The 17,636-nt window shown below is 43.0% G+C and overlaps 1 protein-coding gene across 2 annotated transcripts in view; it reads right to left on the reverse strand.

Moving 5' to 3' along the window:
* Positions 1–284: 284 nt before the first annotated feature.
* The window catches only part of cep76 (centrosomal protein 76), a 48,729-nt gene continuing 31,377 nt past the window's right edge, over positions 285–17,636 (reverse strand). For both annotated transcript variants that reach the window (XM_080194684.1, XM_080194685.1), the window contains 5 exons: positions 17,026–17,214; positions 12,188–12,354; positions 8,007–8,340; positions 6,014–6,231; positions 285–700 (listed from right to left, as the gene is read on the reverse strand). In XM_080194684.1, the coding sequence (XP_080050810.1) occupies positions 562–700; positions 6,014–6,231; positions 8,007–8,340; positions 12,188–12,354; positions 17,026–17,214 (1,047 nt within the window). In that variant the 3' untranslated portion in view covers positions 285–561. The remainder of the gene's footprint in view (positions 701–6,013; positions 6,232–8,006; positions 8,341–12,187; positions 12,355–17,025; positions 17,215–17,636) is intronic.

The following is a 17,636-nucleotide window of genomic DNA, read 5'->3' on the forward strand; positions in this document are numbered from 1 at the left end:
TGTGGACATCTGTGTCAGTCTCACATTGGACTCTTCACTCATTAGAGGACCCGCAGAAGACAATAAAGTTACTTACAGCTTGGACATACTACAAGGAGTAGACCACCTCCATCCCACCAGTGTGATCGGAAACATTATGGAAGTTTGGGGCAACGATTTATATGTTTGCTTTGTTACATTGCCATCTTCCAATTATATCTTTATGTTGTGCAAACAAAAAAAACATTTAAAAGGTACGAACATTAGACCGTGAGCAAAACACCAATGATCTTAAATATAATCAGCTTTATTGTATGATAAAATAGTTTATACATATTTTGTAAAAAAAAATCATTTTTATACAATCTCCAGAGGTTATTTCTCAATAAATACACAGAATCTCACACACCTATAACAAAGACGATGTACAAATGTCTACAATGCATCAGGTTCTTGGAATATTGGCCTGGTCTGAAAAGGCATCGACTTGTAGGAAGGTCTTTGGGGAGCAGCAACAAGAAACCAATCCATTACTGGGGTCCACAGAATGTGAAAGCAGCAACACTTACAAACTCAGATACATTACAGAACTGAACGGTATTTACATGCAAACATAATCCAGACTGCACAGGCGGACTCCGGGTACGGATACACTCTCACACGGACAGCCAGGCGGACCTGGTCCCCTCTACAGCAAATTATTTCCTCACAAAATGGAGACCTAAAGTGGAAAAAAATTAAAACTGGAGTTATCAGTTCGGGATCAGAGGATCATGGGTTCAAGAACCACTCGGACTCAAGTACAAAATCTAGGCTGACACTGGAGTTGCACAATTAACTAAAATCCAGAATAAAAAGCTCGCGGCCACAAAAGGAGAGAATTGGTGTAAAAACTCATCAAGCTCCACAGAGCTCGCCATTCATATCGCCATTGTTAGGGACAGAAATCTGTCATTGTTACCTAGCCTGGCCTACATGTGACTCCAGGCCCACAGGGAGATGGTCAACACCAGACCTTCTGAAATGGTCCAGCAAGCTACTCAGCGGCATTCAATAAAGTTAGGGATAGATAATAAATGCTGGCCTTGCCAGTAATGCTCCCATCCCGTGAATGAATTATAAAAAGTAATGAGGGAGTGCTGAACTGTTGGTGGTGCCACTGTTCAGATAAGATGTTAAAACAAGGTCCTTTATGTCCTTTCAGGTGGACATTAAATTTCTCACAGCATTATTTCAAAGACAAAGACAACTAGGCATGTTCTGGTCAATCTATAAATCAGCTTTAATTTGAAATGTGGTGACACTCTCATTGTTGTTTGTGGGAGTTACTGCTCACAAATTGGCTGCCTACTTCCTATATTACAACAGTGACTAAATTTACTTGGCTGTAAATTGCACTGGGATGTCCTGATTATGAAAAGACCTTTATCATAAAATCCCTACAGTACAGAAGGAGGCCAATCAGCCCATCGAGCCCATACCAGCAACAATCCCACCTAAGCCACATCCCCGTGACCCCACGTATTTATCCTGCTAAAACCAAGGAGCAATTTTAGCACGCCCAATTCACCTAACCCACATATCTTTGGAATGTAGAGAGGAAACTGGAGCACTCGGAGGAAACCCATGCAGACACAGGGAGATCATGCAAACTCCATGCAGTCACCTGAGACCGGAACTGAACCCGGGTTTCTGGCACAGTGAGGCAGCAATGCTAAGTACTGTGCCACTGTGCAAGCATTTAAAAAAAAATTTTAAAAAGGCAACCCACATTTCAAGGATCACTTAAACAAGCCCATCTACTTAATGCTTATTTATACTTTTGGCTGAAGATGTTGTCATTTCCTTTTGTTCAAGGTTAGAATTTAAACTGCTTAAAATGAGAAGTTGGCAGTGATTGCAGACAGTGAAAGGAGCCCCTGTGTTCTGATCTTTAGACAACACTGCAACAGCTTGGAAATAGGTTCCAATTCGCAGGCTGTCAGAACAGATTGATGGAGCCAATATACAAAGTTCTGGCAATAGTCATGGGAATTACAATCTTCAGAATTTTTGGGGTAATAAAACAGCACCTTAGCATGACTAAGTCACTGCTGCATCACGTATAAACCTGGCTCTTCATGCATCACATTTCAAACAATATACTGATTAAAATTTCTGATCATTGAATTGCTCAAAGGTGAATCCTAGGCATCATCTCAAGAGCATCTTAAACAAAGTTAAGTTACTCATCTTTTTAGTTCACAGTTGCTATAATCCAGTGACTAGACACCAGTACTCCCTCTAGTTTTTAAGTGGACTATGCAGGCAATTTAATTCAGAGCACAGCCCTTTAAAGTTTTTCATATCATTGCACACTTATGGCAATTTAAAGGGATCTCCAATGCATTCACAAGCTTTCTGAAGGGCAATGCCCAGAATGGGAAGCAATGCTACAGCTGAGGCTGAATTAGTGTCTTATACAAGGTCAAAATAACATCCTTGCTCTTGCACCTAATAACTCACTAATAAATCCTAGGATAATTTATGCTTTATTAACCACCTTCATAACCTGCTTGCCACCTTCAATGACATATGCACATAGACACCCAGGTCCCTCTGCTCTTGCATCTGCATTCCCTTTAGCTTGTACCCACTATTCTGCATTGTAGAACATAGAACATTACAGCGCAGTACAGGCCCTTCGGCCATCGATGTTGCGCTGACCAGTGGAACCAATCTAATGACCCTCTAACCTAAACTATTCCAATGTTATCCATATGCCTATCCACTGACCATTTGAACGCCCTTAAAGTTGGCGAGTCCACAACTGCTGCAGGCAGGGCATTCCATGCCCTTACTATCCTCTGAGTAAAGAACCTACCTCTGACATCCGTCCTATAATTACCATCCCTTAATTTAAAGCTATGTTCCCTTGTGTTAGCCATCACCATCCGAGGTAAAAGGCTCTCACTGTCCACCCTATCCAATCCTTTGATCACCTTGTATGCCTCAATCAGGTCACCTCGTAACCTTCTTCTCTCCAATGAAAATAACCTCAAGTCCCTCAGCCTTTCCTCATAAGACCTTCCCACCATACCAGGCAACATCTTGGTAAACCTCCTCTGCACCCTTTCCAATGCTTCCACATCTTTCTCATAATGCGGCAACCAGAACTGTACGCAATACTCCAAGTGTGGCCGCACCAGAGTTTTGTACAGTTGTAACATGACCTCATGGCTCCGGAATTCAATCCCTCTACCAATAAAAGCTAACACACTGTACGCCTTCTTAACAACTTTATCAACCTGGGTGCCAACTTTCAGGGAGCTATGCACATGTACACCGAGATTTCTCTGCTCGTCAACACTACTAACAGTCCTTCCATTAGCCCTATATTCTGTACTCCTGTTACTCTTTCCAAAGTGAATCACCTCACACTTTTCCGTATTAAACTCCATCTGCCACCTCTTGGCCCAGCTCTGCAGCTTATCTATAGAACATAGAACATAACAGCGCAGAACAGGCCCTTCGGCCCACGATGTTGCGCCGACCAGTTTTTTTTTTAAAAAAAACACTGACCCACTAATCTAAACCAATCCCTTTTCGTCCATAAACCTATCCACAGATCTCTTAAACGCCCCCAAACTAGGCGCATTTACAACCGCAGCAGGCAGGGCATTCCAATCCCTCACCACCCTCTGGGTAAAGAACCTACCCCTGACATCCGTCCTATAACTACCACCCCTTAATTTAAAGCCATGCCCCCTCGTGCTAGCATTCTCCATCCGAGGAAAAAGGCTATCACTATCCACCCTATCTAAACCTCTAATCATCTTATATGTTTCAATAAGATCCCCTCTTAGCCTCCTTCTTTCCAGCAAAAACAACCCCAAATCCCTCAGTCTCTCCTCATATGACCTCCCCTCCATACCAGGCAACATCCTGGTAAACCTCCTCTGCACCCTCTCCAAAGCCTCCACATCCTTCCTGTAATGTGGGGACCAGAACTGCACACAGTACTCCAAGTGCGGCCGCACCAGAGTTGTGTACAGTTGCAACATGACGCTGCGACTCCTATGTCCCTCTGCAAACTGTAACATCCGTCCTCACTGTCTACAACTCCTCCAACTTTGATGTCGTCAGCAAAGTTACTAATCCATCCTTCTACACCCTCATCTAGGTCATTTATAAAAATAACAAACAGCAGTGGCCCCAAAACAGATCCTTGAGGTACACCACTTGTAACTGCACTCCAGGTTGAATATTTCCCATCAACCACCACCCTCTGTCTTCTATCAGCTAGCCAATTCCTGATCCAAACTGCTAAATCACCCTCAATCCCATGCATCTGCATTTTCTGCAATAGCCTACCATGGGGAACCTTATCAAATGCTTTGCTAAAATCCAGATACACCACGTCAACTGCCTTACCCTTGTCCAGCTCTTTGGTCACCTTTTCAAAAAACTCGATAAGGTTTGTGAGGCACGACCTACCCTTCACAAAACCGTGTTGACTATCCCTAATCAATTTATTTCCTTCTAGATGATTATAAATCCTATCCCTTATAATTCTTTCCAAAACTTTGCCCACAACAGAAGTAAGGCTCACTCGTCTATAATTCCCAGGATGGTCTCTACTCCCCTTCTTGAACAAGGTGACAATATTTGCTATCCTCCAGTCTTCCAACACTATACCTGAAGCCAATGACGACATGAAGATCAAAGCCAAAGGCCCTGCAATCTCCTCCCTAGCCTCCCAGAGAATCCTAGGGTAAATCCCATCCGGCCCAGGGGACTTCTCTATTTTCACACTCTCAAGAATTGCCAACGCCACCTCCTTATGTATCTCAATCCTGTCTAGTCTACTACCTGGTATCGCAGTATTCTCCTCGACTACACTGACTTTTTCCTGCGTGACTACTGACAAAAAATACTCATTCAGTGCCTCTCCTATCTCTTCAGGCTCCACGCACAACTTCCCACTGCTGTCTCTGACTGGCCCTAATCTTGCTCTAACCAATCTTTTATTCTTGACATACCTGTAGAAAGCTTTAGGATTTTCTTTGATCCTATCCGCCAAAGTCTTCCCACGTCCTCTTCTAGCTCTTCTTAACTCTCTCTTTAGCTCCTTCCTGGCTAATTTATAACTCTCCAGTGCCCTAACTGAGCCTTCACGTCTCATCTTTACATAAGCAAAGATGTGTTTTTCCCACCAAAATGAATCAATCACACTTCTCAGCGTTGAATATGCCACCTGTCGTGTCCACCCATTCCACCAACTTGTCTGTATCTTTTTGGAGTTCTACACTATCCTCCTTCACAGTTCATAACGCTTCTAAGTTTCACATTATTCACAAATTTTGAAATTGTATCCTGTGCACCACAGTCTAGATCATTAATATGCATCACGAAAAGTAAGGCTCCTGGGGAACACAACCACAAACCTTCCTCCAGCTCAAAAAACATCCTTAATCACTATTCTCTGTTACCTGTCACTTAACCATTTTCGTACCTATATTCCTACTGTCCCATTTATTGCACAAGATACAGTGTCACTTGTGAGTAAAGTTGTATCAAATGTTGTTTGCAGATTTTTGAATTTTACTTAGATGGGACAAAGAGCTTGCAGCCGACCAGCAAGTTTAACAGTGGTTGACTGGGTTTCCTGCATCAAGCCTATCAGTTCCAGGTGTTGAGCCTGTCAGGACCAAAAGTTGCACGCTGCATGCGGAGAAACCCAGTTTTCCATTTTTACCCACGTTATCAGATCCCAGTTTCCAGCACTCCCAACAGTCAATAAGTAATACTCTCCATCTTGCCACAATATCAGTAGTGCAACATGGAGTCAAGGAATGTTCCCAGGGAGAAAACAAGCGGAGCATATGGTCACTGCTCTAAAGCCCGTCTGAAAGTGGTATACAAAATCTTAATGCATTGCAACCTAACTCTGCTGTATGTGCATTAACGACGCTGAACTGTGTCATCTTTCTTCCCTGGGCACACGCACACTAAAATACACACTTTGCGGAGATGGCCAGGACTTTTTTTTTACCTTAGACATGTTGCAAATGCTCTCCTAGGATTTCGATGCACAAAGTGAATAGGGAAGCCTTTGAAGGTATGTCCATCGGGCACTGCTCTTTTGATAGCATCCTGAAACTCTTCATTGCCTGTGGACACTCCAGTTGTGCGTTCAATCTCGTATGCAGCAAGTGCTGGTGAGAGCAGGTAAGACAGATGGTCATCCCACACAGTGCTCAGACTGAGGTCCTATTGTGTTAAAAAACATTACAGTAAGAGGTTACAGGTGAAGCCAGGTAGCAGGTAGTAACAGCTCAATTACAAGGGCGGAACAGTGGCACGAGGTTAGCACTGTTGGCTCACAATGACAGGGACCTGGGCTCAATACCGACCTTGAGTCACTGTTTGTGTGGAGTTTGCACGTTCTCCCTTGATCTCTGTGGGTTTCCTCCCACAGTCCAAAGATGTGCGGGTTAGGTTGATTGGCCAGGCTAAATTGACCCTAATATCAGAAGTGGCAGGGTATATATGTGGGGTTAAGAGAATAGGCCCAGACTTGATGGGCCAAATGGCCTCCTTCTGCACAGTAGGGATTGTATTAAAATTTCAGTATGGTACATCCTACATAAGGCTGAAAATTCTAGGGTATAAACCACGTGAGATGTGGATACATGGTTAAACTTCATGGTATCAAAAAGGTTATTATCTCAACACCATCACCGAAATGCGATGGTTTTGATATGAAAAGTCACAGTAACAACTGAACAAATTATTCCATTACTCTTTCTGGATGTTGAGTGTCGCATTGCACAGTAACCTAACAAGGTTTACAGCAGCATATAGAATGACACAGCTAAATACTACAAGGTGAGAGGAAATGAAATCCATAGAACAAGACCTTCTCTGCCCCTTCCCTTTGTCTCCTTTATGCTAAGTGCAGAGACATTCACTCCCAAATTAAAGCAAGGGCCAATTTGTTCCAATACACTGAGCAAGGAATAAAAAAAAAGTTTCAGCTGCCTTAATTCCCAAACATGCATTTTAACAGGCCAGCAGTTTTTCCATTACTTCAGTCAGAGCATCCTCTATCAAATTTACATGAAGAATGACAAGATTTTAACTTTTCAACCAATATTCAGATTCTTCCAATTGCAACTGAAAACCTCAATTGAGTTGTGTAGTTGTGTCAAAGTTCTGTACATTAAATCTTACTCAAAACACTTCATGCAGTCTGAAAGAATGACTGCATTGAGTATTAACAAAAGTTATTTACTTTGTGCAACATACTTTAGAACAATTCTCCATAAAAGGTAAATTAGCACTGGGGAGAGAGGATTTCTTAAATTATCACCTTGTTATACAAAAATTAGCTTTAACAAATTTTAATTTAATATAAAAACACCACATTAATTTCACAGCCACATGGATGTAGATGCAGTCAAAGCTAGAAAAAAGGATTTTTAAACAGATCAGGAGCAGAAAAGCAGCACTGCAGTACAGAATCCTAAGCTACAGAACAAGTTTTGCTTATGAGTTGACTGCAGCCTTACTGTAAGCATCAAAAAGACACCTGAACAGGTTCATGGCCCCAGAAATAATTTTGTTTGCCACAGAAAATAGCGTGGCTGATTTTTGTATATCACAGAGCAGGGGTAAGTGTGGTGACATGCAAATGTTGTACCTTCAGCAGTTCGGGTAAGATTGATAAGGGTAAGTTTGCCTTTTCCTACCCTTAGTTTTAAATGAAGATCTGTTATACATTGTCCAATCGAGCTGGGTTGCTCTGGTGGTCTAAAAAAGGGAACTATGTAGAGTTATTCTTTTGCAATTAGAGAGATTATAATCAGTTTCAGGTCTGCCTCTAAGTTCAGGATGCTTACACATCGGGTAGATTTCCTAGCCCCTCTCTACACTTACAAAATAAAATTCATTTATTCAGGGATGTAGTTTACTGATTCCACCTTATTTGGAAATACTATGGCTGGAGAGCTACAAATATTTTTCACTTTTGACAATCTTCTTACCTTCCTGTGCTCAGAAATCAGATTCCTCAAAACCAGCTCGATCTCATTGCTCGCAGCCGCACCATCCGTCACTGGAGCACATAGTGGTGGAAATGGTGGCAGTGAAATAGATGATCCAGGAGCACACACAGACTTTATGGCCTCAGCACTCATGGATTTCCACTTTGATTCGTCACTTAGGTCAAAGTTACACAGTTCGACATTGTCCGATGGTTGACAATTAGCATAAAAGTTCTGGTGATTGAAAAGACAGCCTATTGAACAGTAAGGATAGGCTCTTTTTGGCTGTTCTACTAGTGGTGGATCATCAGGATTTACCGGCCTGTGAACATATCTAAAACAACAGGAACACATCAGCTTTAAATATACAGAAATGTCACTGATTGTTAATAACATGTATGTGAACATTCAGGATTGTCAAAAAGAAAATAATCTTTGGATTAGCTCCAAATGGGAATGATGCCCATAGACTGGAGCAGAGGAACATTTATAAAGAAGGATATGCAGATAACAGTGAGAACTACAGATTAGTAAGGTGGATATCTATTAAAGAATAAAATTGTAAGGCAGGCCTAGATTGTCTTTTCTTTCCCATCATTTTTATTCATTCGCTAAGCGTTGCTGTATGCTGAAATAAGTAATTAAGCAACAAGAAATATTCGGTGAAATTCTCTGGCCTCTCCACAGCATTTTTCCTTGATGGTGCACTGTTTGCTGGCCTTAGGATCTTCTGGGCCTGCTGCTGTCAAGAATTTTCATTGTAAAAGAGTCACTGTTGGGCATACTCCCAATCTAACTACTAGTACTGGGCTTCAGATGATTTTCTAGGGAATTTTTGATGTGGTCAAACATTTGGCCAACTTCTGCTAGGGGAAGCCATTTAAAAAAAAAATTCCTGCCACAGAAGCTTTTGGAGGGGTTCAGAAATTGTCTCAGAGTAGGCAAGCGCTGCTCAATGACTCAGTCCTGGTATATTATCCACATTTAACCAATTAGAACAGATTGAAAGTTCAGGTCTTTTTCAAGAAAGAAATTTGAAAATAAAAATTTGGCATCAGTGAAAATAGCTGTCAATTATGATAAAAACTCAACTGGTTTACTCATGTCCTTTAGTGAAGGTAATCGGTGATCTTTATCTAGTACAGTCTGTTGTGTAACCGGCATTGTTAATACTGAACTGCCCTTGTAAACCCCTCAGCTGCATCAAAAATCATAACAAAAGAGAAAAGTTTATTTATTAATCACAAGTAGGCTTACATTAACACTGCAATGAAATTACTGTGAAAATCCCCTAATCGCCACAGTCTGGCACCAGAATGTGGGAGGAAACCGGAGCATCCGGAAGAAACCCACTAAGACACGAGGAGAATGTGCAAACGCCACACAGACAGTGACCCAAGCCAGGAATCAAACCCAGGTCTCTGGCACTGTGAGGCAGCAGTACTAATCACTGTGCCACCCTAAAGCAAGGAATATTGCAGAGGTTCAAGGCGGTGGCCTGTCACTGGCAAACAGTTAGAGGTGGGAATGATTGCTGGCCTTGCCTGCATCACCTATCTAGTTAATGGAATTACAAATACAAAGTTCCTGGGATTATCGTTGATGCTTTGGCAACACGTCTCACTTTTCAACAATATTCAAGTCCTGCACTGCAAATGACTATTTATAATATTATGTTATGCTTTGCATCTCCTTAACTTAGGGTAAAAATGGAAGAATGAAGGGGGTCACGTGACCTGCCTGAATTCAGCATGATATCACGCTTGGGTTGCTTGGTTGCTAAAGGTTAAGAGAGTCACCCAGGTTCTTTTACTGGGAACGTGATACAGAAAGTTCTCAAGAGTTTATTGTGCTGTTAGTCCCTTAGTCTCAAGGGGAGGAGCTACAAATTCAGGATTTATAATGTTACACTTTATACTATTTAATTCCAAGAGAGAATAACCTTGGGGCTAATTTGCATTTTTACCTGGATAAGGCCCTTGTGATTGAAAATGCAATGGACATGAGATTTGGGGAAGGATAAAGTCCTTAGCAAGTCACTGTAGTATTGATGAAACCCTGTGATGCAGAGATCACTGAAATTCAAAGTTCTGGTCATTCTGCTAGAATCAGAGATCCTGCACCTGAAGCAGAGAAAATGCTGATTCATCAGAGAGTGTGCAGGTGAGAGCTTGCACTCAGATTGAAGAAATCAAGCTCATGAGGGCTTGAGAGAGGCTAGAAAACGCCCTTCGCTTTGGCTGGAGGGAAAAATCTCCAGTGTAATACTCACCTTTAAAATAAGTTCAGGAATTAGAAGTTGCCTGGATGGGAAAGGCAAAAAAAGGAGGCCAGCAAAGAGAGCATAGCTTTGTACTGTTCTGGTTCTGAGAGAATACAGAGCCCACTTAAGGGACAAAGTATAACCATGGCATGGGATCATAAGATGAATGGGGGCAACTTTACTATAAATACAAATTGTCTACTGAATTATGTTTAGCCAATGTTGCTTTTAATTTGTTACAGTAGAAGTCTTAAAACTTGAAATCTTGTCATGTGACTTTCTAGTCTATCACTGGAAACTCAAATATCTTTTTACAAGTTACTGGTCTTTACACAATCATGATAATGGATATATAATTATTAATTACTTAAAAAATGTAATTAACTTAAAAATAAATGGGAAAAAAACTAAAAAAATCCAAGTTTGCTGATAGGGAAGAAATGAATCAAAAACACAGAAATCATTAATTGTGCTGACCAGTCCTATTTAATGCAAAGTGACAAGACTGGGGAATGGGAATATGCAAAAAGAACACAAGGTTAAAAACAGCAGGCAGAACGTACAGAAGTCCATGGATAACACTGAAGCCTTCCACACAAAAGCACTAAAGAAAGCAAAAAGGATTTTAGGACATTTGGTCAGAGGATAGGGGTAATGATGAATATACAAAATCATTATGCTTTATCTAGACAAGTCTTGTCACAATAATATAATTGTGTAAAGCCTTGTATTAGTTTAGCTGTTCACCACCTTCTCCCGTCTGTGGAAAGGACACAGAGGAATGACATGCCAAACCTACGAGGAAATATTAAAACGAGAAAAGACAGCTAGTGACATTAATTGAAATTTAAGATTCCAGAGAGTATAGACAAGCTAATAAATTGTTGGAAGAACCATAAATTCTGCAAAGAAAGGTCACAAACCTGTGCTCAAAAGAGAAGTGGTAAACAAGACAGTTTAGATTTAATGACTTCATAAAATCGTGAGCACAGATTGCCTCAGTAAACAGGTACTGCTACAGAAACAAGTAGCACCAGCAAATTAAAAGGGGAATTGATTGGTTCTCAGGCAATAAAAGTAACTAAGCAGCAACACAAAAAACAGTGGCCGGGATTCTCCCAGCCCACTGTGTTGCTCGTGTTTGTGGGGGGCGGGGGGGTAACATTGGGAAGGCCAACGATTGAGAGGCAGGCAATGTGGGGCCACTGCACATGTGGCAATCTCCACATTGGCAGCATACTGAGCAGGCCACTGTCAGTCTCTCAAGCCGGATAAGGCCCTGCTCCCTACCTTTTCATGGTTGCACAGTGTGTCAGAAGTTCATTCAGGTAAGTATGCCCAAAAAGTGAGTAGGAAATACTCCTGTTTTCCAGCCCGTATTTCTGAACCTTGAGACTACAGTACTCTGTTCTGGTCCTATATATCTCATGTTTTAATTAAAGGCAAGGGGAATGTTCCAAGATAATGAGAACACAGATACCTGGATAATTTCTACTCCCAAGTAGATCATACACTGACACTATTAAACATAAATTGATTACATTAGCAATGCTGATATTAAGACTCAATGTTCAGGAGCCTGAATTGAGGCAAGGTTCATGAAATTCCCCTGTCTTAATCAAAGCTACCAACATGGTCTGATCAGGTCACTGATCTGGCAATTCCTTCAGTGGCTTTCTTAATATACGTAGGAGATGGATCAAAAGGCTGTAAAGCCTCCAGCGCAACTGCCAGAGAGATCTACTTGCAGGTTGCCTGCACATTCACCCTCTCACTCACTGAATGGTGCATACCAGGGCCAGTAGGATGGTAAAAAAACTCACTGGTAACACCCATTGGTTTAATAATAAACCTGCAATGTTTAAGCAACTTGATCTGTTTATGGATGGCTTGCAAACCACAAGCACACTAATTTCACCTTTGTCCAGTTAAGCTCTCCCAGAAAACGACAGCTCCATCAGTTCCATAAGTCATCACCCAAGTGTGGGGGACCCTTTTTGCTTTTGTTCCAACGCAGACATAGGCATCCAATCCAAAACCCAACAGCAAACTGCACAGTAAGTTGGCATGATCTTCACAGTCTCCCTGCAGGTTACCAACAGTTACATTGATTGTGATTGTAGACAATAGAATGATTTTTCAGCACATCACAATACATACATACAACTGAGTAATTTGTTTCCATTTCCCCTCATGTACCTTTCTATTCCCCTCTCAGCTATTGAAATAATAGCACACAATTTGTCAGCATAATAACAAAGATTCAAGAAAACTTTGTGCATCAGTCACTGAAAGTAAAAGCACACAGGTACAGCGTAAATAAGGCAAATGGTATGTTGGCCTTCATAGCGAGAAGATTTGAGTATAGGGACAGAGATGTTTTGCTGCAATTGTACAGGGCATTGGTGAGGTCACACCTGGAGTATTGTGTGCAGTTTTGGTGCCCTTATCTGAGGAACGGTATCCTTGGCCTAGAGGGAGTACAGTGAAGGTTTACTAGGCTGATTCTTGTGATGGCAGGTCTGTCATATGAGGAGAGACTAAGTCAGTTAGGATTATATCCACTGAAATTTAGAAGAGTGAGAGGGAATCTCATAAAAACTTATACAATTCTAACAGAGTAGATTCAGAAAGAATTTTCTTGATAGTGGGAGAGTCCAGAACTAGGGGCTTTGTTTGAGGATAAGGGGTAAACCTTTTAGAACTGAGGTGAGGAGAAATTTCTTCAGCCAAAGAGTGGTGAATGTATGGAATTCACTAGCACAGAAAATAGTTGAGGTCAAAACATCGTCTGATTTGAAGAAATTAGATATAGTTCTTGGGGCTAACAGGATCAAGGGATATGGGGGAAAAGACTGGGGGGGGGGGGGGGGGGGGGGAAGAAAAAAAAAGCAGGACATTGAATATGATCAGCCATAATCAAAATGAATAGCAAAGACACTGCTTCTAGTTTTTTTTGTAAAACTTCTTGCCAACAAGTAATTCCTTGCAAATGGAGTGCTTTCAATAATCCTGAAAATATGATCAGTTGCAATATGAAATTTGCATTTATTCTGTACAATTTACAAAAAGCCTGGAGGCGGTTCTTGCATTGGTGAATTAAAGTAGATCGACTTTCAAAATTTCTCAACTAGTTTTGACCCAAATACTGTAACGATACTGTGCCTTTAAGAAATGTATTTTAATCATGTTCTTTTGTAACATTTTATTTTAGTAACTTGCTGTCTCGCTGTACCTGGTATCCACTAATTGTTACTGATGCAATCTAATGAACATCATGTTCATTTTTAATCTGGACTAATGTAGGGTCCTGTGGTTTTTAATGATCCCTTGGGATTGCTGAGTGGAGTTGGGGTTGGGGATGATTGACAAGTCAGAAGATATAAGAACATAAGAAATAGGAGCAGGAGTAGGCCATCTAGCCCTTCGAGCCTGCCCCGCCATTCAATAAGATCATGGCTGATCTGTCGTGGCTCAGTTCCACATTCCCGCCCTCTCCCCATAACCCTTAATCCCCTCGCTTATCAAAAACCCATCAACCCACGTCTTAAAAATATTTAGCGAGGCAGCCTCCACCACTTCAACGGGCAGAGAATTCCAGAGATTCACCACCCTTTGAGTGAAGAAGTTCCTCCTCAACTCCATTCTAAACCGTCCCCCCTTTATCTTGAGGCTGTGCCCCCTAGTCCTACTATCCTTTCTGAGCGGGAAGAGTCTCTTCACCTCTATCCTATCCATCCCATTCATCATCTTATACGTCTCAATGAGATCTCCCCTCATTCTTCTAAACTCTAACGAGTACAAGCCTAGTTTATTCAGCCTCTCCTCATAGCTCAACCCCCTCAACTCCGGCATCAGCCTAGTAAACCTCCTCCGCACTCCCTCCAAGGCCAAAATATCCTTGCGTAAGTACGGCGACCAAAACTGCACACAGTACTCCAGCTGCGGCCTCACCAATGCCCTATACAACCGCAGCAAGGCCTCCCTACTTTTATATTCAATCCCCCTCGCTATGAAGGCCAGCATCCCATTCGCCTTCCTGACCACCTGCAAGCTGGGTTTTGGTGACTCATGCACAAGGACCCCGAGGTCCCTCTGCACCGTCGCCTGCTGCAGTTTTTCGCCACGTAAGTAATAATCCTTCCTACCATTATTCCTACCAAAGTGGACCACCTCACACTTGCCAACATTAAATTCCATTTGCCATTTCCTGGCCCATTCGCCCAGCCTATCTAGATCCTTCTGTAGACTCTCCACACCCTCTGCACAATTTGCCGTTCCACCAATCTTGGTATCATCAGCAAATTTCGACACCCTACACTCGGTTCCCTCCTCCAGATCATCTATATAAATGGTAAATAGCTGAGATCCCAGCACCGACCCCTGGGGCACTCCACTAGTCACCATCCACCAATCCGAATAGCACCCGTTGACCCCCACTCTCTGCCTCCTATTTGACAACCAATCCTCTAGCCACGCTAACACCCTACCCCCAGCTCCATGTCCCCTGACCTTCTGCAATAACCTCTTGTGAGGTACTTTGTCAAACGCCTTCTGAAAATCAAGACAGACCACATCCACCGGCTCTTCTCTATCCACCACCCTAGACACATCCTCAGAACTCCAGTAAATTTGTCAGACACGACTTCCCTTTAATGAAACCGTGCTGCGTCTGCTCTATCAAGCAATTCCTCTCAAGATGCCTCGCTATTTCCTCCTTGATGACGGATTCTAACATTTTACCTACAACAGACGTTAAACTAACCGACCTATAATTCCCTGCCTTTTGCCTGGCACCCTTCTTAATCAACGGCGTAACATTAGCCATTTTCCAATCTTCCGGCGCTTCCCTGGAATCCAGCGACGTTTGGAAAATAACCACCAAGGCATCCACGATCACCTCCGCCATTTCTTTCAGAACCCTCGGATGCATTCCATCCGGTCCTGGCGACTTGTCCACAATCAGCCCCTCCAGTCTGTCGAGCACCACCTCTCTAGTAAGAGTAATGTCATTAAGACCCTCCAGTCCTACCACCTTTCCATCTCTAACACCCGACAAATTATTCACGTCCTCCTCCGTGAAGACAGAAACAAAAATGTTATTCAAGACCTTAGCCATATCCCCACCCTCTACCACTAAGTCCCCCTTCTCATCCTCTAAGGGACCAACGTTCACCCTAGCCAGTCTCTTCCTTTTTATATATTTATAAAAACTCATGCTATCCTTTTTTATAGCAAGCGCTAGCCCAGCTTCATAGTTTCTCCTACCCTTCTTTATCAACTTCTTTGTCAATCTTTGTTGACATTTAAACCTCTCCCAATCCTCTTCTCGCCCACTACTCTTAGCTACTCTAAACGCCTCCGCTTTTAATTTAACACTTTCCTTCACCTCCTTCGTTATCCATGGCTTATTACCTCTCCTCCTACTGTCCTTTTTGACCATCGGAATAAATTTCTGCTGAGCACCAAGAAAGATCTCCTTAAAGATCCTCCACTGCTCCTCAGCAGACCTTCCAACACGCTCCCCCAGTCCACATTCGGCAATTCTTCTCTCATCCTACCGTACTCCCCTCTGTTCAAACAAAGGACGCGCGTCCGGGAACCCACTTTCTCCTCCTCCATCTGAACCAGAAACTCCACCATACAATGATCACTCTCCCCAAGAGGATCCTTCACCGCAAGGTCCCTAATTCTACCCGCCTCATTACATAACACCAGATCCAAGATAGCTCGCTCCCTCGTCGGCTCCAACACACACTGTTCCAGGAAACTATCCCGGCAGCATTCCAAGAACTCCTCCTCGAGCCCACTGCATCCAACATGGGTCGACCAATCTATATGTAGATTGAAATCCCCCATAACTACGGCCGTCCCATTCCTGCACGCCGCACTTATTTGCGCGTTCACAGCCCGCCCCACCTCCAGATCATTATTCAGGGGCCTATAGACGACACCCACCAGCGTCTTCCTCCCTTTGCTGTTCCTGATCTCTACCCACAACGATTCCACTTTCTGCTCCTTGGCTCCAATATCATCCCTTGCTACCACCCTGATGGTATCCTTAATCAGCAGAGCTACGCCCCCCCCTTTTTCCTCCCGCCTATCCTTCCTAAACACTTGATATCCCTGGACATTCAGCTCCCAGTCCCTGTCACCTTGCAGCCACGTCTCTGTAATGGCCACCAGATCATATCCATTTGTGCCGATCTGCGCCACCAGCTCATCCACTTTATTCCGAATGCTTTGTGCATTCAGATAAAGTGCCTTCATCCCAGCCTTCACCTGGACCCTATTTGCCGTAACGCCACCAACCATACTCACGCCCCCTACTCCCTCTATTATTGGGACATCCTCGGCCTCTTCCCTTACCTGTACCCTCTCCTTAACTTTAGACCCTGTAATGTCACCTACCCTTGCACCCTCCCCCCCCAATTAGTTTAAAGCCCTGTCTACAGTCCTCTTTACTCGATTCTGATATGCTTCAGAGAATTCTTTTCCCCTTTCTCTGGAGTTGGCACCTTTAGTTTCATTTCATCAGATGCTTGTGAAAAAGAAAGAGGAAAACAGGATGGATATCTATGAATGTTCCAGTGGTGGAGCATGGGAATAAGGAGAACTAAGGTACAGAATTCTGAAAAGCCGGAAGTCAAGAAGCCAAATTAACATTTTGATTCAAAAGACCTTGGTCTGCTGTGATCACCTGTCAAAGACAGAAATCATAACTGCCGTTGAAAATAGAAATTACAAAAATAATACCTTGCCTCTGCAGAGAAAAGGCAGCAGAGTACACCACTGTTCCTGCCTGGATCCACCTCCTACTGCTGCTGCTCTTTCATAACCAAGAACATTGACAAATCGGGCTGCCTGCCTCGGTGTGTCCAAGAGCCTCCCAGCTCGCAAGGGTCTTATATAGGAGCAAACGGGACGGTTCACACCATTCTCATCCTGAGGTGGGCGACAGGGAAAAGGAAATTAAGATAGTCAGCCCTTTCCACTGGGAAATTACGTAAGAAACAGGAGCAGGAGTAGGCCATCTAGCCCTTCGAGCCTGCCCCACCATTCAATAAGATCATGGCTGATCTGAAGTGGATCAGTTCCACTTTCCCGCTTTCTCCCCATAACCCTTAATTCCCTTGTCTATCAAAAACCTATCTACCCGTGACTTAAATATATTTAGCAAGGTAGCCTCCACCACTTTAACGGGCAGAGAATTCCAGAGAGTCACCACCCTTTGAGTGAAGAAGTTTCTCCTCAGCTCCGATCTAAACTGACCACCCCCCCCCCCCCCCCCCACTTATCTGAGGCTGTGCCCTCTAGCTCTGCTATCCTTTCTAAGTGGGAAGAATCTCTCTACCTCTACCCTATCC

Source organism: Carcharhinus amblyrhynchos, chromosome 8 (genome assembly GCF_965287045.1).
Source record: "Carcharhinus amblyrhynchos chromosome 8, sCarAmb.v2.hapA, whole genome shotgun sequence".
Lineage (NCBI taxonomy): Eukaryota > Metazoa > Chordata > Chondrichthyes > Carcharhiniformes > Carcharhinidae > Carcharhinus > Carcharhinus amblyrhynchos.